General features: G+C 39.7%; 1 protein-coding gene across 1 annotated transcript in view; it reads right to left on the bottom strand.

Moving 5' to 3' along the window:
• Nucleotides 1-19435, bottom strand: part of hecw2b (HECT, C2 and WW domain containing E3 ubiquitin protein ligase 2b) — a 47960-nt gene extending 28525 nt beyond the window's left edge. Inside the window, exons 1-2 of the mRNA XM_041782285.1 lie at nt 18890-19435; nt 82-1315 (exon numbers count right to left, since the gene is read on the bottom strand). Of these exons, the coding sequence (XP_041638219.1) occupies nt 82-484 (403 nt within the window). The 5' untranslated portion in view covers nt 485-1315; nt 18890-19435. The remainder of the gene's footprint in view (nt 1-81; nt 1316-18889) is intronic.
• Between the last annotated feature and the right edge of the window lie 529 nt (nt 19436-19964).

Raw genomic sequence — 19964 nt, 5'->3', positions numbered from 1 at the left:
ACATTTACCATGGAGATCTGGCAGTCTTCTGCCCTAAAGCGGACTGCTAACATTTCAGGCAGGGGAAGCAAGTTTGCTCACCGATGTGATAGAGGCCAATCCAGTCGGTGGCGTCCACTTCCTCCTTGATGTCCCAGGAGATGACCAGGTGGCTGTGCCCTAGAGTCAGCTGGTATGTGGACGCTGTAAGTGACGAGCGACTGTCTGATGTCACCAGGTCCGTGTCGCTGTTAGCCCGTTGGAGTCCCACGGCTGCTTCTGGTTGGTTCCCTGATGACATAGCCGAGGAAGAGGAGGTTGACGCCGAAGTCGAGGCTCCGACTGCGCTCTGCACAGACAGGCTGCGGAGGTTATCGGGCCCTATCGTGTATGGCCGTGAGTGAGGAGTTCGACGCCGCACCGCCAGGAGGTGCTCTCTGGCGCTGCCGTTGGCCGTCGGTGGCGATGAAGAGGATGAAGAAGGGGCGGTGGCAGCCGTCGCCATCGTTACAGAGGAGGTTGTGAAGGGCGGAGGCGAGAAGCGAGGCGGGGAAGAGGAGAGTTGGTGGTGGTGATGGTGGTGCTGGTGGTGGTGGGAGTGCGGCTGAGGGTGAGGGTGGTGGTGGTGATGATGGGGGTGGTGGGGGGAGGACGGGGCGGAGGATGGGGAGGATGGGGTGAGGGAGGGGGAGGTGGAGGGGGAGGATGACTGGGGGCGGGGGCGAGGGGGGAGGACAGCCGTTGCGAGGGAGGGGCGAATGGTGGAGGCCAAGTGGGTCGTCACAGAAAGAAAAAGAAGACTAAGGAAGGAAGTTATGGAGGAGGGAGGGAAGTGGGGGGGGCACTGATGTTGTTTGGCTCTAAAAGCACCAAAGAAGAAGACGATAGAGTAAAAAATGGAGGTTCAGATTGACGGAATGATGAAAAAAGCTCCCAAAACTACTGGATATTAGTTCCTTTGTTGCACATCTCTTTGGTCCTGCCGCCGTCTCTGGGCAAGGCACTTTAAATTTCCCAGAATGCACTAGTCATCACTCCAGGAGGCAGTTTGAAGCATTCTTGAACCACTTTTTCCCCTCTGAGATCATTCATATTTCCATTGTCCACTTGTTCGTCATTGATTCCTGTGCATTGTGCCTCCTTCTCAGGCGTTAGAGCGCGCCATAAAACATCCACGTCGCCATCATGACAAAGGAAAGTGATAGATTCGGGAGAGAGATGGGGAGTTAGGGATCCGGAAACCTTCCTGCTGGTCTTTTCCGGAGGAGGAGGGAGTGATGATGACGGGGCGATCCAATGATCCACAAGGAGGAGGGGGTGGAGGAGGGTTGAAGACCTGAAGGAGAAAGAGAGAGAGAGAGGAAGTCAGAGTGATGATTTGTTAAAGAGGAAGACGAGAGGGATGAGGACAAGAATGATGGTCAGTACTTTGGGGGCAGCAGGAAGAATTCTCTGTTACTATCCAACAATTTAAGAGAGCACAGAATGTGGGCACAACCAATAAGAGACATCCCTCTGACACTCCAAGATTGTGGATAGAGTAGTCAAAATTCCCAGAGATGAGGATTAAACCATATTTTTCTTGAATAAGGTTAATAACAGAGAAACTTGTCTCCTTTACAAGAGCATTTACCCTAGTTTCATACTCCAAGTCTACCCTGAATGGAAATCAGCTGTAAATATTGGTTTATATATGACATAAAATAAAGGCTTGTACTGGCTGTAAGTATTGGCCCTTATATGTAAATAAAGGCCTGTATCGGTCTATATAGGCTGTAAATATTGCCCTATATCACCTGTAAATATCAGCCTATATTAATGGCTTACATCTGCTGTGAAAAATTGCCTAGATTTCCATAAATGTGAACCTATATCCTCTGTTTATATCGACCTAAAACAACTGTTAATATCAGCTGTTGTAGGCTGTAAATATTGTCTATATTGGCTGTAAATATTGGCCTATATCAACTGTAAATATTGCCTGCAAATATCAATCTATATCAGCTATATATATCCGTCTAAATTTAATGAAAATATTGCCCCATATTGGCTAAAATATCATCCTATATTTCTGCCTAAATTCTGGCCAATGGAGGCTGTAAATAACAGTCCATATGGATATTGATGTTGATATATAAGATATTGGATTTTTGCCAATATCCGATATGCCCATATTTACAAAATAAGTTTTGCGGATACAGATACTGATACCAATATTTAAATGTAGTTCAAACATAATGTCCTTAAAATGTTTAATTTCAAATTTGAGGATGAAAAAATGTATAGATTTCAGTCCTTAAAACAGACTTTAAAGTGTAACGAATTATGATAGATAAGGAAAAAGACTTTAACACATTTAGGACTGTAGTTCCAGCCTAAAATTTTACCTTTTTATTTGTTTGTATGGTCTATATTTACAGCTGATAAAGGCAGTTTTTTGGCACTATACTGGTTGTAATTATTGGCTGAATACGAAAAAGAATAATTCACTTTTTAAGCTAGTATCTGCAGATACTGATATACCGATAATATTGTGCATCCCTAAATATCAGTCTTAACTGATTGTAAGTATTGGGGTATATCAGCTGCAAATACTGACCCACATCAGCTGTAACTGTTAGCCTGAATCGCCTGCAAATATTGTCTATATCTGCTGCAGATACTGGCCTTAATAAGCTATAAACATCTGTCTAAATTTAATGTAAATATTGCCCCATATATGGAAATATTGGCTAATATTTCAGCTCTTGATTCCAGCCTAAATTGGCTATAAATATGGGCCTTTGTTGTATTTCAGCTATAAATAGCGTCCTATATCGGCTTGAATATTGTCTTTAAAGGCTGTAGATAACAGTCAACATGGGCTGTAATTACTGGCCTGTATCAGCCAACTAATATCAGTATAAATTGGCCTGTATTGACTGTAGTTATTGGCTCATTTTGGCTGGAAATATTGCCCTTTGTTAGCTGTAAATAATAGCATTTATCAACTGTAAACAGAGGTCTAAATTGGCTGTTAATAGCGGCCTACATCAACTATAACTATCAGTCCAAACTGCCTGTAAATATTGCCTGTTTTGCCTGTAAATATGAGCCTACATTGATTGTACATGTTAGTCTAATTGTCTTTAAATATTGGCCTTTATCGGTTGTAAATATATCTTTGTTTTTGCTTCAGATATTGGCCTACATCAGCTATATATTTTGGCCTATGGGGCTATGATTACACCTTCATACTGGTTTTGGACCACGTTAAAATTGCTTACTCAATAAAATAAATTCAATATGAAACTACAAAAATAACAGCATAGTTAAAAGAGACTCCAGCAACATTCAAGCTGTGACACTATTTGCTTTGGAAGCTAAATAAATGATAAAATCAAAGAAAAATCTTCTGAACCTTTCTATTCACTATTGTTTGTTCTGTGTAGCTGTTTTATAAAACTGATGTGAAAGTCCAGGTTATGTGATAATACTGAATATCAGCACAGATCTACTCACATTAACAGGATGATCAAACAGAGAAACTAGAAGACATTCTTCATCTCCTCCTCATCTATAAGTTATAATTATTCTCCCACTTCCCGGGTTGACATGTTCACTCCTTCCTCCCCTTTCTACGAGTTCACGCTCTCACACATAACATGCACACTGGTTGCCATGGGGACAGATGATTACGCCAACCCCGGCTTCCTCATGAGTCACGTCAGACCTGAGCCTCCTTCCTCTGCTTCTCTCCATCGTCTTGCCGTCAGAAGACGGGATGAATGCGCACTCATACACAGCCTTACACTTCCCCCCACCCCTCCCCCCAGGTCTCTAAGCAAAGTGATGCTGACGGAGAGCAAGAGGCAGAGAGAGGTGAGGAGAAAACGGAGAGAAAGTAGGGTAGACGGAGCAAACTAAAATATTGAAGAAGGGGAGAGATGGAAAGAAGATTATGAAAGGTTTTAAATCATAAAACCAAATCAAAGGCAGGACTAAGATGTGCAATTCAATGCAGAGTTATTCATAATTTATATTCTTTGCTGAATGCACAGAAGAAAACAATTAGATTGTCTTTGGTAAATATAATGTTTTATGTGCATGGACATTTACTCAATTTACTCCATGTAAGAAAAACCAGGACCAGTCAAAGTAAGTGCGTATAGATATACAGAGGTGATTCAAAACAAAATGTGGACTGAATTTTGTTCCATTTTGTGTCATCTTTAATAACCGACATTCTCCATTCTCTCTATTCTGCAGAAAAAGGAGACTTATATTCAGCTCCAACTGCCATTAAAATGATATGTTTGTAAGACTTTAATATTAGGTTTTGACATAAAATAACTCAACTGATTATTCATCTTATTCATCATGACCTGATGCATTTCAGAGTAAAGTCTAAGAAATATTTCCAAACCAAATCTGCATCTCAAAGCATTGTACATCCCATTTATACAGCTAGCTTTGATTTAACTATTAAATGTTTATCAGAAGGAATTTAAATCACCTCTAGGTCAACATATTTCTACTTTGACTAGAACTTCAGTATCATCAGGGAATATATTTGGGGAAGCTTTAACAAACTATTTTTAGATTCATCTATGCTAATCTTAGTCATCAACTGTTGTATTATTGGTTAATAATCTAATCAATGAATCAACTCTCAGCTCTAAAGCTTAGCATTGACAAAGAACTGTTGTGACACCTACTGTTTCTCATGAGTTTATAGGCTATATCAGTGGTGTCAAACTCAAGGCCCGGGGGCAAAATCCAGCCTGTGGTACAATCATTCCCAGCCCACCAGATCATATGATATTTTTATTAGAACTGGCCCACCAGTATGAGGTCTGCAGATTTCCTCCAGTACAAAAATGTAAACTAAACCTGGATAATTTATAACATCCTTGCTGAGTCATAAAAAATAGAAAAAGTAAACAGTCAAAATAATTTAAAAAAAGTCAGGAATGTAGGAGAAATTTGTGTTTTCTTTCTATTTTCAATTTCCATCTCACAGTTATGACAAAATTATGGTTTTGACTTTTTATCTCATATTTTTATGTTTTAGATTCATAATTTGACATTAAATTCTAGTTTTATTGACTTTTATCTCATGTTTTGACCTTTTCAACTCCTAACTTTGACTTTTATCTCATTTTTTTACCTTTAAAACTCGTGATTTTTAACATTGTTTCATATTTTGTCATTTTAAACTCACAATTTTGATATTTATCTCACATTTTGATTGTTAAATATCATGATTTTAAATTTTATCTCAGTTTTGCTGCCCATTTCAATTCCTAACTTTGACTTTTAGCTCTTTTTTTACTTTAAAACTCATGATTTTGAATTTTATTTCATATTCTGACTTAAAAATCATAGTTTCAGAATTCCATCCCATACATTGCCTTTTAAAAACACTATTTTGACTTTAAATGTTATGTTTTTACCTTTAAAACTTGTAAGTTTGACTTTTTATTTCAGATTTTGAGTTTTTAACTTATCATGTTGACCTTTTAATCTCAAAATCATTTAGGTTGACAGTCAATGGTTAAATATTGACCCTTTTAGGCCCTCAGGTTAGACCCAAATTCAAAATCCAGCCCCTGCTGTGATTGAGTTTGACAAGCCTGGTGTTGAACCCTACATTAAAGAAAATATGATATTAAATTTATCTATTTATTTATTTATTTATTTATTTTCAATTCCTTACCCCTTAAATTAGTGACACATATGATTAGTGCTGACTGTTACCCAAAATGTTGTTTAGGTGAAGTCACACCTCTATAATAAAGTCAAATACACAGAAATATTGACACTGTTTATTATAGAGTCAAGGTTAATTCTTTAAAAGTATCTGTATCGATCCAACTAAGAGCAAAGCCATTGATACTGATAAAGAATATGCACTATGTATACGGGCACTCTAACTCGGTGGGTAACTTCACCCATGGTGCAAATGTGTCCAACATCAAAAATGACAACAATCCATGGGTAGCATGAGCAAAATAACCCCAGAACACATCCAAACACAAGAAACACTCTCCCCAAGGGCATGATGGGTTGAGATCACAGAGAGCAGAGCTTAGGTCAGTTAACTCTTTACCAGGGGTGGAAAGTTACTACTTTCATTTACTCAAACTACTGTTATTAATTATTTTTTGGGGGTACCTGAACTTTTTTGAGTATATTTAGAAAAAACAATTTTTTACGTCTACCTCAGTAAGTTTTAATCAGAGTAACTGTGCTTTTACTTGGGTAAAATACTTGTGTACTTTTTCCACCTCTATTGACTAAGCAGTCGCACACATTAGGAGAATGATTCACATCACATCCATAAACAGCTGATGATTTCTGGGGTTCTTTTGGTCATGTTTCTGGCAGATTGTTGTTTTTGATGTGAGACACATTTGCACCATGAGTGAAGTTACCCACTGAGTCAGAGTTCCCACCTGTGACCTGCTAATGCTACAAAGGCAAACGCTACTTTTGAACTTCCATGTATTGTTTTTGTCATATGGAAAGAAAATCCTGCTAACACTTCTGTCACAACACCTCTTTTTCCATGGATGAAATTCAGAAGAAGACTACGGAAAGTCTTAATCACAGGAACAGGAACACATGATGAAAATCACTACAGGAAAAAGTTGTTCACAGTAAGAAGACGTGACTGTTGACTTGTTCAGGGATAGGAGATTAATAGTATTACTCAGAGTTGATGCAGGAAGGTGGCTTATAAACAAGCTCATTTTCAGATTCACCACTAACAATAAGATGTCAAAAGTTACAGAGGAAAAGCTGGAATGCTTAATTCAGTTATTCTATGACTTAGCCGCAGAATATCGTCTGAATGTGCTCTGTTTCTACCCAAAATGATGTGAGAGATAAATTATAAACCAGGCTCACACAGACACACTCACTTACGCCCACACATCTGGACAGTTTTATAAATAGCTCAGGGCAGAGGCCAGCGCTGAGCATGATGCTGCTGGCACAGTTTAAAGCCACTTGTGTCCAAAAAGTCGCCACATGCACGCAAACTGTCTGCATGCCTCAGAGTGACAAATTAAAGCTCAGTCACACTCTCCTCCTCTGAAAACACTTCAGCACAATCCGAACTCAAACTCCGGTGCACAATCACACCGACACTGCCGCCTTGTTCTAAAAGTCGTCAGCCACACTCACATGTATGCACGTGAAACTCTCAGGGGGTTAGTGTCCTTCATCCAGCAGTGGGATTAAACAGAGAATGGGAGGATTTACTGTTGACAGAATGCTTTCTCTAATCCGCTGCATTACCACACTGCTTCAATCTGCAGCTGGAGCCCCGAACGCCCTGCTGCCGCTACGAGTCCATCCAGCTGTCCAACAAATTTTAACTCTGCCGAGCGCTGAGCAGGAATAAAATTAGAAGAAGTAGTTTCTGCTTAAATCTGCTCAAGCAGAGCAGACGTGGAGAATCACACTCAAGATTTCAGGGTTTTTTTTTTTTTTTTTTGAGGGGAATGTACTTCTTTTAGAAAGTGCTTTTCATTTAACATGAATTGTACAAGGTCAGACTTACTTCTGCCCATATATTCTTGCTTGCTTTTGTAGTGTATTATCTTTCACTGAACATCCAGATATTTAAACCTAAACCTAACCCTTTAGAGACAAACTAGACAAGAAAAGACTCACAGATGTCTGAAATTAAAGTCCAAATTATGGCTCTGTAAAAAAAATCCTGGATCCTACATTTCACATAATGCCTTATTTAATGCCATACTTCCTTGCGCTGTATTTACTCATAAATAAAAGAAAAGGAACAGGATTTTTCTGCAACAAAAATGCAGAGCTTTGGAACTTCAATCATCATTTTACAAATCTTAAGCCAAATTTACGAGCATAATTCACTATTATCTATGGAAGCCCTAATAGGACATGCACTCATACATTAATTTAAAACCATTTTCAATGGTAACAAGTAAATTTTAGCTACTGTGCTTACGCCTTCACTTGTTTCTCTTGTTATTTGGAGATAGCCACGCTGGCACCCCTGTTATGAGTGGATTTTGGTTGTTTTGTCAACATCAAAATTTTGTCTAGTAGGGACACAACATTATCCGCATGATACCAGTATAGGCAGAAATTAGCCTATAAAGTTAAATATCAGTATTGGCAGACTTGCAAATTCTGCTAGATATATCAGCCATACATATCAGTAGTATAAATCAAATATTCTTCTGCACCTTGTATCAGACATTCACATTTATACCATTTCCCTTTTACTTCTTAATCCATTACAAGTTCTGCTTTCTTTGGTTAAGTTCATGTCATAATCTACCCAAAGTTCCGTCTTTCAATTTAAAAGCAAGTCTGTATTCAGACAGGAAGTCAGTTACCCTTAGTTTAAGACTACAGATGTAATAGTATTGTGGTATGAGGGAGAAAAGCTGTTAAAAGTGTCCTTTCTGGTTCACCCTGCAAGCTACTCTCAAAGTTTTGCTGGCAGTTCAAACCAGGAGGGGCACTTTTAACAGCTTTCCACACTCATTATGTGAAATTTCTATATGAAACCAAAATATAAGTGTACAGTTTAGTAGGGATGTAATGTATCGTTAATTTTGTAGTATCGTGTTGATAGAAACGTCTCACAACCGTTGTGGACATTTGACAGTTAGGCCTTCAGGGCAAAAAGTATCAAAAAGGAACTACAGTTACCATCAGCCCTTGTGTACCCATCATCCTTTGTGCTCCACTCCACTTCATGGATAGATAAATTTATGACAATTCGTTCTGAATACAATAGAATTTGTTCAAAAGCAATGAATCCATAGTAGCATGAATCTGAATGAGGGTGCAATATCTTCATGCTATAAAGGAGGAGGCTGGGGTGGAGGAGGTTAAGCTTTGCCAGCAGGAGTGTGTTGCATTGGCATTAATGCTAGCAGGGATTGGTGAGAAATACTGTATGCCATATCTAAATACACCACTGTAGTGTGATTGGCTGTGGGAGCTAGGAGACAATGGTTAGGATCAGCTAGCTGTCAGCTGATCATAAGCTAGCATGAGCTAATGCTAGGCTTTGTTAAATAAAAAGGAGAATTACTGATGTAGTTTTAAGATTTGCTGTTGGGCTTTTATGCCTTGATTTAGACTCGACAGTGGATCAAGTCAAAAACTGGAGGGGATAAAGTTGGGGACAACGTGCATGAAAGGAGTCACAGGCAAGATTTGAACAGATTTGCTAGATCCAACCATCAGGACACAGGCGACACTCTGATAACTTTTATTATATGAAAAAAGCACCCATATATGAGTTTGACTGCATGTGATAACTGCTTTCAGTTCAATTAAACTGACCAAAAAATAACTGCTTCCAAAAAGCCTCAGTAATTATAAAGTTTATCATCAATGTTATATCCTGTGTAAACAAAAGCTTCTAAAATCAAACTTAACTCAAGTTTGTGCTTGTGTTACCTCAGGTAGCATCAGTAATAAAATCTGTGCTATAAGAGACCTTTTCTGTCAGTGCAGTGAGATTGTTCAAATCTCTACCCACTCTAATTCAATTTACACTCACTGTGGCATTCAAGGACGCACTTAAAGTCTGAGCTATTTATATCCAACCCCTAATGAACCCCCCTCCTCCCATTTTATCTCCTCCACACTCACCACCCTCCTCCAAACACAGCCCGCCCCATCCTCCTCTCCTCTTTTTGTCCCACACACTCAGTAGATGATCTTTGGCCTTTAGTCGGTCTTGGTCTCACAGCCAAACATTCCTCATTAGCTTAGGGAATAAAACTGCACTGCTGAGCGCTAAACTTCTTGATGTAACAGCCTGTGCCAGGCATCAAAGTCAGAGCTTCAAACAATAAAGTAGCACTGAGATTTAATTAACCAAATTTTTATTGGGGGTATAAACTTTCACTTTTGGGTCATTGAGTAACGGATGATGTAAATGTCCTTTATCTTGGTTCAATAGGATAGACTGCAATCAATTTAGAAAGACTGGTATCTATGAGTACATTACTTCTACAGATGGAGACTCAGAGGGAAGAAAAAGGGAGGAGAAAAACTTTGGGGAGACCGGTTAACAGGAGAGACCCAGTAACTTGGTAGTGTAGGTGTGTGAACTGTGAGCCCATGTCCACAGAGAGAGCTGCTACTGTCATGAATCGAACATTTGTGATCAAGGATAGCGACTCACAGGCCACTGCAGCCTGCATCACTCGCCACCCAGAGTTCCCTGCCTTACTGATCACCAGTGTTTCATCGATCTTCTTCAACTTTCTACAGATAAATTGGATGAACCGACCCCAACCAGAAGAGCTGAATAGAAATTTGTCAACCAACTAAGTTTATTCTTCTCACTGCTGATAATTAAACAAGCTACAGTCGGTATATGTTAACTTTATGAAAGCATTGTGTCAGCTGTTGAACTAAGCAGAAATAACTAGTTTTTGTTTAGTTTGCTGTTGTTGTCTTTGTCATAGCTGCAGACCTAAACAGCTGGTAGTCGCAAAAAAAAAAAAAAAAAAGCCGAACACAGAGGCTTTCTGAGTGAAAAATAAAATGCTTCAAAATGTTTTGATACACCGTACTATTGGGTCAATATTGCTTTTGGGCCCATTTTTACCTGAAATTCCTAAATTATATGAAAATACTGTAGCTGACTGCTAAACTGTATAGCCTTGCTTCCTGTTTAAAAGGGCAATGCCTACTGAAATCTGGAGTAGTATTGCCAGGTATCTTAAACGACTTAACTTCAAAAATAAAGAAGAATCCCTTTAAAAGTTGCTCTAAAAACCTTCTGAAAGCCTGTCAGTTCACACCGCTGCAACAAGAAGAGACCGTGTATTTGTTTTCACAGCTACGACTCGTTTTCCACTTCTGCTTTTCATGGCTGTCTTGTAGCTGTATGCAACCTGTAGCATACGCGTAATATGAATGAGATCAGTGATAGTAAGTTATTTGCTATGGGAGCAATTCATGTGCAAAACCATAAAAGAGAGGATACAGACGTTGGAGCTGCCTTTGAATGCTTAAAAGCATACGTTGGGGGCTTATGCCAATCTGTGATTGACTGGCGACTAGTCAAGGGTGTAACTCGCCTCTCGCCAAATGACAGGCTACTGCCCCCCTGCGACCCCCAACGGGATACCCCAATTCTTCAACAATGTTTCTCCGTTACTCCTGAAGTAGTTTCAGCATTTAGAGCACTCATTCCCAGAGTCTGGTTCGGTACCAAAGGTGGACTGTGGGATTTTTTTTGGCTGCCAAATGAGTTGTCTGAATTTCTTTGCTACAGTAATGAATGGGACATTCCACCATAATAAAACAAAACTAAGGCCCTACTAGCCACTGGATGCCAGTAGAGCTACAGTCAGAGTTAAGGGTGTTTGGCTAATAAAAATAAAACTCATTGTTCCAGCTACCCAAAGCCCAAGGGGCCAAGCATTCAAAGAAAGACGATGACGGAGGGAAAGTGGCCCTTTTCAGGCTCATAAAATAGAAGTGCCAGGTCAGGAGCAGATTGAGTCCAGAGCTAATGTTATCCAAGCCAACCAGCCAAGGATGGCACTGAAGGCAGATTTGATAAGCAATAAGGTACAGAAAACCACAGTTTTGGGTAGCGATGACTTATAACGCCTAAAAGGTGGTTGATAAACATATATACCAGACTTTCCATGATGACATGGCTTCTCTGAGGCATTGGTTTACTGTTTAAAAGCACGACGTTCCTCTCTTTCATTTACATTTTCCATTCCAATAAAAAAAGCTGCATCTTATTCTGTATTTCTATAAAGACCCTAACCCTGAGGGTTCAGTTTCTCAAATTAGTGTTTTAGCTGTTTTTTAATCTTAAATAAAGACTGGCATTTCAAAATTTGCATTTTCTATCTCATTTTGAACATTTCCTAGTCTAAACAGTAACAGAAAAAGCCTGGTACATTTTTTTATAGAGTAAGATCAAGAACATTTTTTAAATACTATGAGTACATGTGAATTATTGAGCTACTGTAGTATTATTTTCTACATGGAATCATTTGAGTTGCACCAAATTGGAGAGGTTTATCTCAGTTTCACATATAGAGTTTAATCTTCCAAATACAATTATGCAGCGCTAATATTGAAATCTAATTCAGCCGCAGTGACTGTATCAAGCCAGGAAGGAAGGAAGGATGTGTCTGGTTATCAGGGGTGTTAGAATCATGATAGGAACATGATATATCTGCATATTTTCCACTCTTTAGCCACAAAGCTGTGAAAATCTGCTAAGTGAGGAAAACGAACACAGTGTGAGAGTCCAAGACTGTCAGGTTGTATTTCCACTTCAGCATGCTGGAACTCAGCAGGTTGAATTACAGGCAGGAGAGGGAGGGGGATCTGGCGCCATGCTATCACTACACACAGGTAACACTGCAGCCTTTGACACAAACACTTCACACACAGACGGAGCAGACAGTGAGTGGATTGATGGTGGAGTGTAGACTGGATCACAGAGCTGATTCATCACTGCCCTACTGCCCCTCTAAGATACTCAGAGAGAGTGAGTGGTCATCTGAGAAGGGATTTGACTGAGGTGTGTCTGAACTAAGCTGTACTCTTAGAGGCAGGGCAACCATTAGCTTAGAGGTCCACTAGCTTTTCCTCAAATCCTACAACATTACACAAATCACATACAAATTAGAAGAAATTACCATAAATAAATCAATGTCTGGGGCCAGCCAAGACTAATGAAAGTCAAGAATTTGCTCATGGCTCTGATTGCTATGCGAGAGTGTGAAGTCACACACACAAAAAAAATAAACATCTTTCAGTCAGGAATACTCTCGTCATACATTTTACCATTTTATTGCAAAATGAATCTACAGTTTGACGTGGCAAAGAAGGCTCTGCTCAAAAGATTCTGCATGGGTTAGTCACCCCATATGGGTAGATACATTTATGATAAGGCGTACCGAATAGGATAAAATTAATCCATAGTAGCACTGATCGGAATTTGAGGGTACAATAGCTTTTACTATAAAGGAGGAGGCTGGGGTGGAGGAGGTTAAGCTTTGCCAGCTTAAGCTTTGTTCTTTTTTCTTATTAAATATGAGAATGACAAAACCCCTTCAATACAACATTTCATATTCAATTAGCAATATGAAAATCCTCAGAATGCAATGTATTTAAAAAATTGTTTAGCTCTAGTTTAAGAATAAACGAAAGTTAAGGAATAATCGCACATCAAATCACAATTGAAATATTGTGTAGAAAATTTACAATTTGATTAATTTCCAAAATCGTTCAGCCCTAGCCTGAACTAACTCAGAGCTCTATTTTTGGTGTTACAACATAGGTTTGTTACTGAAAGAAGACACTGTGCACCAATTTAATGCAGCTTTTTCTTTGACTTAAGGAATTTTTATTTTTTCTTCATTTACTTGTAAAGATCTTGATTATTAATACCTTTATATAACCATTTTAGGATTTTTTGTAAATATACAATTGTGTGTCATCTGCATACAATGCTAACATGGTTATGTTTGCCGTATACATTAATGTAAAAGCATAATCATCTATGCAGTTAGATGCATTCCACCCAGACACTTTCTCGTCCAACCAAAAGATTGTTTACAGATGACGTCATGTCAATGCAAAGAATGGAGGCAGGATGTTCTCAAATTTTGCAGAAAAAGTCCCTTTCACCAAAAGATTTCAACAAACATATATTGTGGGGTTCCGTTATTTTTCAACAACCTCTCTGTTCCAAGTCTGTCCATCTGGGCCCCCATACCTGAGGTGACTAAGTGACATGCAATCTGTCTTCAAGCATCAGATTCAATTCTGCCAGTTATTTATAAAATGGTGAGACTTTGTGACTAAATATACACACAACCTGGTGAAAAACAGACTAGGAGCTGGCATCAGTACATGTACACATGCACAACATATACAGCAGGCACTGGAAGTAATGCACATACGCCCAAAACCTGTGTTTTTAATTTGGTCCTTCTTTCATCCTACGCTCAAACAAAAGAATAGTGGGTAGAAAAGCTTTCACATTCACAAATGTTTCCTATAAAGCTAAAATGTTTGTGGGTAGGACAGGAAGACTCTCCACTGAAATCAAAAGGCTGCTCAGATTCTTCTAGGTGGGGCAGGGAGGGAAGGCTACATCACTGAATAATGCAAGTGTCAGAGCTTAAAAGCTGCACCAGGAAAGATTTAGATGTGCAGATAAAAGAAGAGCCCTGGCATGAGCCTAATTAAATCACAGGAGGAGCTACAGTGGAAAAGAATGACCCAGTCCCTGAAGAGATGCCAGAAATTTGTCCTATTTGCCCAAATAGAGCTGTGGCGTTGGAGCGGTACACTTCTCTGCCCGCAGGGGGAAAGACACAGGCAGACATGAGGGGGATAGAACCGGCCCATTTCCTGATTTTCTATTCACTTGCAGGATTTCTGGATGGGTGCCGTGTCATAGAATATTTGTTTTGCAGTTAAAAGTACAGTAGACGCTTGTAAAAAAAAACAGCCGTCTGAGATTGGACCACAATCACACACACAAACAGGAGTCCTGAAATAGCTGTAGCGTGATTGGAGAACAATGAAGAGGTCCCTTCAGAGGCGACAGCTTCCTGTCCCCAACGCACCCGTCACATTCCTCTGTGCCAATTTGTGTTTGGATTACAGTGCATTCCTGTACCGCTAACCCTGCACAGACCACAGAACCCAGTCGGCATGTGATTCCCTGTGTGACCCAGGAAAAACGACTAGTAAGCTACAGATGCTAATGAAGAAGCTAGAGCTAGTGTCCCGCTTAAACTTTAGCGGGACACTTTAAGAGTCCAGGCTTCTTGCTAACAAAAGTCCCACTACATAAACTACCAGTGAGCCACAAAATTAGAAGTTTATGCTTCTGTTTTTGTGTAGACAATACAAAAAATGTATAACATGATAATTAAGTGACCTCAGAAATGCTGGAGGGTTGACTCAAAGACAAACGAGGCGTTTCTGCTCTCTCATATTCTCCAATTGAAGCATGTAGCAGGTTGCTATCTGTAGAATAATGGACAAACATTAGGTTTGTGTTTATTTTCTCATCTAATCCTCTACAAGATGGTTAAATGTGTTTCCAGGAAGGTAGACTAATGCTGTAAGAGTTCAAAACAATATTGAACAAGGCCTTTTCACACAACTGAGTCTGCAAATTATGGCAAAAGGCAGCTTTTAAAACACAACAGCAGAAAAGATCAAGGGCTAAAGCTCCCTATGTTGCTAGCTTGTTAGCCATTTCAATTATAATTCTGGTTTCTCATGGAAAAACAAGATAATCGTGATTAAATTTTGACTGTCCTGCATGCCATATTTTGCCCATATTGTTTATGTTTTTCAAGATTTGAGTTTTTAATGGGGCACACCCTTCCTTCCTTTACAGCCCCTCCCACCAAAACAGCTCTCACTTTGATTTAAGTGAGGAGCAGAGGGATCTCCAGTGCTAGTTTGAAAAGAGAGAGTGAAAGATATGATAAAACCTAATTAGTTTTGAAGAGTTAGACATGGAACAATGCAAAATAACTGCAAATGTTGCTACACGGTTGTGGCGAGTGATGTGCGTGATAGGCCGGATAAAGAGTTAAATTTAGATCCCTATATAGTCCTGACTAGAATTACAACCTGGTCAAACTAATCAACATTTTTAAAAATAATTTCAGGCTCACTCACAAACCCAGTCGAACGCTAAACTGAGGCACAGCCAACTGCCAAGTGGTAGCCACTGTAGTTTTTCCCATGAAAAACCCAGGGAATGGGCCCTCCCCAGTGGTAATTTATTGATGATATCATTGCATGTGTGCTGGGTCAGTAGCATTGGTGCTAACGTCCTGGCTATAAGTTAAATCATTTTGGGGCTAAAAAGTACATCAAGCTATTTTGGTTTCTGATGTTCAAACTATTTTATTCTGCCACTTTTAACCCTCTTTTCATCAATGTTTCCAGCTGTTGTTGCAACTTTCACTCATTTTTTGCCACTTTTTTTTTTTACTGCTTTTCATCATTTTTACCCCCTTTTTTAACCCATTTTGCCACCTTTTCACTGCTTTTCACAGTGTTAACCAATAATTTTCAGCACTTAAAGCTGATTTTTCCCACTATTAACCCGTTTTGAGAACTTTCACAAATTTGGACCACTTTTTAACTGCTTTTCTCCATTTTAACCACTTATAGTCACCACTTCTAGCCAATTTTTGCCACATTCGATGCCTTTTTGCAACTTTCAACTGCTTTTCACCATTTTACCCCTCATTTTAACCAATCTTTGCCACTTTTTAACTGCTTTTCACTATTTTAACCACACATTTTAAGCTATTTTTGGAACTTTCCACTGCCATACTAGCCATCCGTATTGAAGCCAATTTTTGCCACATTCAACCGCTTTTAAAACTTTCACCCATTTTTGCCACTTTTTAACTGCTTTTCACCATTCCAACCATCCATTGTGGCCAATTTTTGCAACTATTAACACCTTGTTTGCAACCTTCACCTATTTTTCCCACTCTGTAACTGCTTTTCACCATTATCACCCCCAATTTTAACCCATTTTGCCACTGTTTAACTGCTTTTTTACCATTTTTATTGCTGATTTTGCCCATTTCAAGCCTTTGTTGCAACTTTGAACCACTTACTCCTACCAATTTTTGCCACTCTGAACCTATTTTTGCCCCTTTTTAAATGCTTTTCACCATTTTTACCACCCATCTTGCCACTTTTAACCAATTCTTTTCTAATATTCTGCAATTATTATTATTTTATTCCTTTGAAGAAATTCCGATTCCTTTCTTTTTGAGTGGGTATTATTCACTTAATGATAGCATGCTGTAGGAACAGTGCAGTTAAGCACTATTTTGATCTCATCCACCAGCTTTTGCACATGGCACAGCAGTATTTTAGGCGAGATTTTGATATGTGACTGTGAACCTGCTAGTTAAGGCTCACTTGGTCTATGTTTTGTTTGAGATTGAGGATGTTACGGTTAAAGCTTTAGATGAGCTTTAGATGTTTTTTTTGTAGCCTTCGGTCTAAATGTGAGTAATGTTATCTGAGCATCTTTATACAACTTACTGCTTATGAATACTGTCAAAAAAAGAGCACAAACACAAAAAGCAAACATACAAAGTGAGGCTAGGTGGGATGTCACTGCTGTCTTCCAAGGGGAAACATTGAAAGCAGTTCATACTTTACGGCTTACAACTATCACAACTACGCAGTATTTTTTTCTCACTAAAGGTAGCATTAAATCAGAGTATAGGATAATATTTGATGCAGTAAAGTTGGCAGGCTTACACTAAAGCAAAACCAGCTGTAATCCAATATGGTGTTGAATCAGACAGTTTTGTAAAAGGCTGTCTTATCAAAATGATTTAACTAATACAAACTTAGCCTGGAGCATTAATGTTAGTTAACTTGGTTAGCTCTGCAAGACTCAGTTGTCATTTCAGGAAGAAAATTCAATCACTTCAGCCTCTTTCTGAAATCGGGATCCACTGATGCTTTAAATTTACATGGACTTTCAGTTCAAATCTGTGTTATTTCTATAGTGAAAGCAAGTTTAAAGTCTTACAAATGATCCCTGGTGACGTCATGATGGATTAAACTTGGCTATCAGCTTGTTTACAGAATGCCTGTTGTATAAACTGTTTATATAGAGTTATCTTTGTTGCTTTACAGGAAGTTTCAGGGGATGTCAGCTTCTTTTGGAGTCTTAAATGTGAGTTTTTAAACCCCCTTGAGAGCAAGTGCCAGTGCCTGGCATTAGCGGTCAAAGTGGGGCATAGGTAACAAATCTACAAGAGCGCAAATTCTGCAGCTTTAACTCCACAATCAGTGCCTCACTATCAACTGGTGAAGTCACATTAGGGTGAATTTGTCAGTTTCACAACATTTTTGCAAGTTTTATCCAAATGAATACTGGAAATGATCTTTACTGATGTAGTTGGGAGGTTTAGTTCAAGCAAAAGTACCAAGGAGGATGCACTGAGGTCTCAGATATCGGGTCAATAATGCTAGTAGTCAAAAATAGGCTGAACACACTTGAGAATCGCCCTTGTATAGGAGTGTAATAACAACATGGAGCAGAGTGGTAGGGGAATATAGATCCTACGTCAGTTGGGCGAAGGTCTTGCCCTGCAGAAGTGTCCTTGAGCGAACTGGCTGGTTCTTTAACCATCAGGGAGGACAGTGGGGATATTCCCTCCTCCTGATGACTGATGCTGCATATGCCAGAGTATACAGTACAGCTCTAAGTTTAAATCCTTTTGCTTTAGAGAGAAAAAGTGAAGTACTGCAGCATGCTATAAAAATCCTATTCTCATCTGTGTGCAGATTATTTCAGGCAAACACACATTTCCTGATAAATATGACCTCAGTCCACACTGCAGTTTATTATGCACGGATTAGAATCAGGGTCAGACTATGTTGAAGCTATTAGGGAGGAAATAGGAGATGAGCAGGCCTGTTATGCTGGGATTGATCTGATTGTGCGAGCAGACTACAGCTCTGATCTGATTTACTCACTGATTTATTCACGAGCTGCACGTGTGCACCAGCAGCTTCAAATCACCCTTATTTGCCTTAAAGATCTTTTCCTTTTGACAGCAACACATGATGCAGCAGGACAAAGATTTTTTTGTCTGGCTTTGTTGTTGTTTCTGTGAGGCCTTTCTTAGTCACTGTTGCACATCAAAGCATGACTTCATCTGCTCATAATACCAGCCCAGTCGGTGGCAGCCCTTCACAGAGCACCAAACAGATTGATGAGTGCAAAAATAGGCTGTGTAACGGAATACGTTTGCAGAAAACGTCAATTAATGTCGTGATGCTGTCAAAGCGGGCTGTCAGATCCACATGAAAGCAGCATATAAATAAACACTTACACAGGAGACACCTTGCTTACCTTTGCTGCAGCTAATGAAATGTCGTGTTTAGCCCAGCCTGCATGCCAAATATATCCCCGAAGCAGCCGCTCAATCATGGACGACGGACAGCCACACGGCCCGAGCACCACCGACCCTTCATCTGCTTCCAAGCCGGATCCGGCGCACCAAAGCCCGGGCGCTGCGCCGCTGCCTCCCGGTAGTTCCAACCTGCGGTCAACACGAAAGCTCCCTTTGAAAATGTCAGCTTTTAACACTTATTGCATCTAAATCATGGTTGCCATCTCGCTCTCTGCGCAGCCTCGTTTACTTCTCCGTGGTATTGCCAGCCTGTGTAGAGAGAAAGACGCGTTCATATCTTATTTATTTGGCTGGTCCACTTCACATCCGCCGCCCTGTTTCCGCCGCTTCACGCACTTTATTCCCGCTGCCCGCGCGCGCTGCCATCGTGGAGGAGAATAAAAAACAACCGCAGTCCGATTTTTACCGCAGACTCTCGTCTTAAGTGCGTGTTATTAACTTTGTTTTCAAAGACGGGCCCTGTTGTTGGAGTCCATACTGCCCGAGCTCAGCATCAAAATAACTGACTGAACACCTCCCACTACCCCCCCTTTGTGGATCACAGGTATTCAACAGGAGGCTCGCGGGCATAAAAGAGGTCGCAAATAGGTTCCCAGGAGGTTAGGCGGAAAAGATGCTGGTAGATAAGGAAGCCCAAAGAGGACACGCACCAATTCTTGTGCTTTACGCTGCTTTAAGCTTTGATTCTAAATTTTTTTATTACAAACATGTAAAACAAAAGATGATCATACAAAAGGATAAAGGACAGAAAAGGTGATTTTGACTGACAAACCCAGAGAATGGGCCCTCCCCAGCTGTGATTTATGGATAGTATAGCATGTGTGTTGGATCAGTAGCATTGGTGCTAGCATCCTGGCTAACAGTTTCCTCATTTTGGACCTGAAAAGTGTAAAACTATCATTGTGTTCTGATGTTGAAATCATTTATTTGTGCCATTTTGAACCCATTTAAGCTACGTTTTCTGCCCATTTTTCCACTTTCATGATTTTTTTTTTTAAATTGGCTGTTTTTACG

This window comes from Cheilinus undulatus, linkage group 24 (assembly GCF_018320785.1).
Source record: "Cheilinus undulatus linkage group 24, ASM1832078v1, whole genome shotgun sequence".
NCBI classification, from domain to species: domain Eukaryota; kingdom Metazoa; phylum Chordata; class Actinopteri; order Labriformes; family Labridae; genus Cheilinus; species Cheilinus undulatus.
This window is presented reverse-complemented; position numbering and strand designations above follow the sequence as displayed.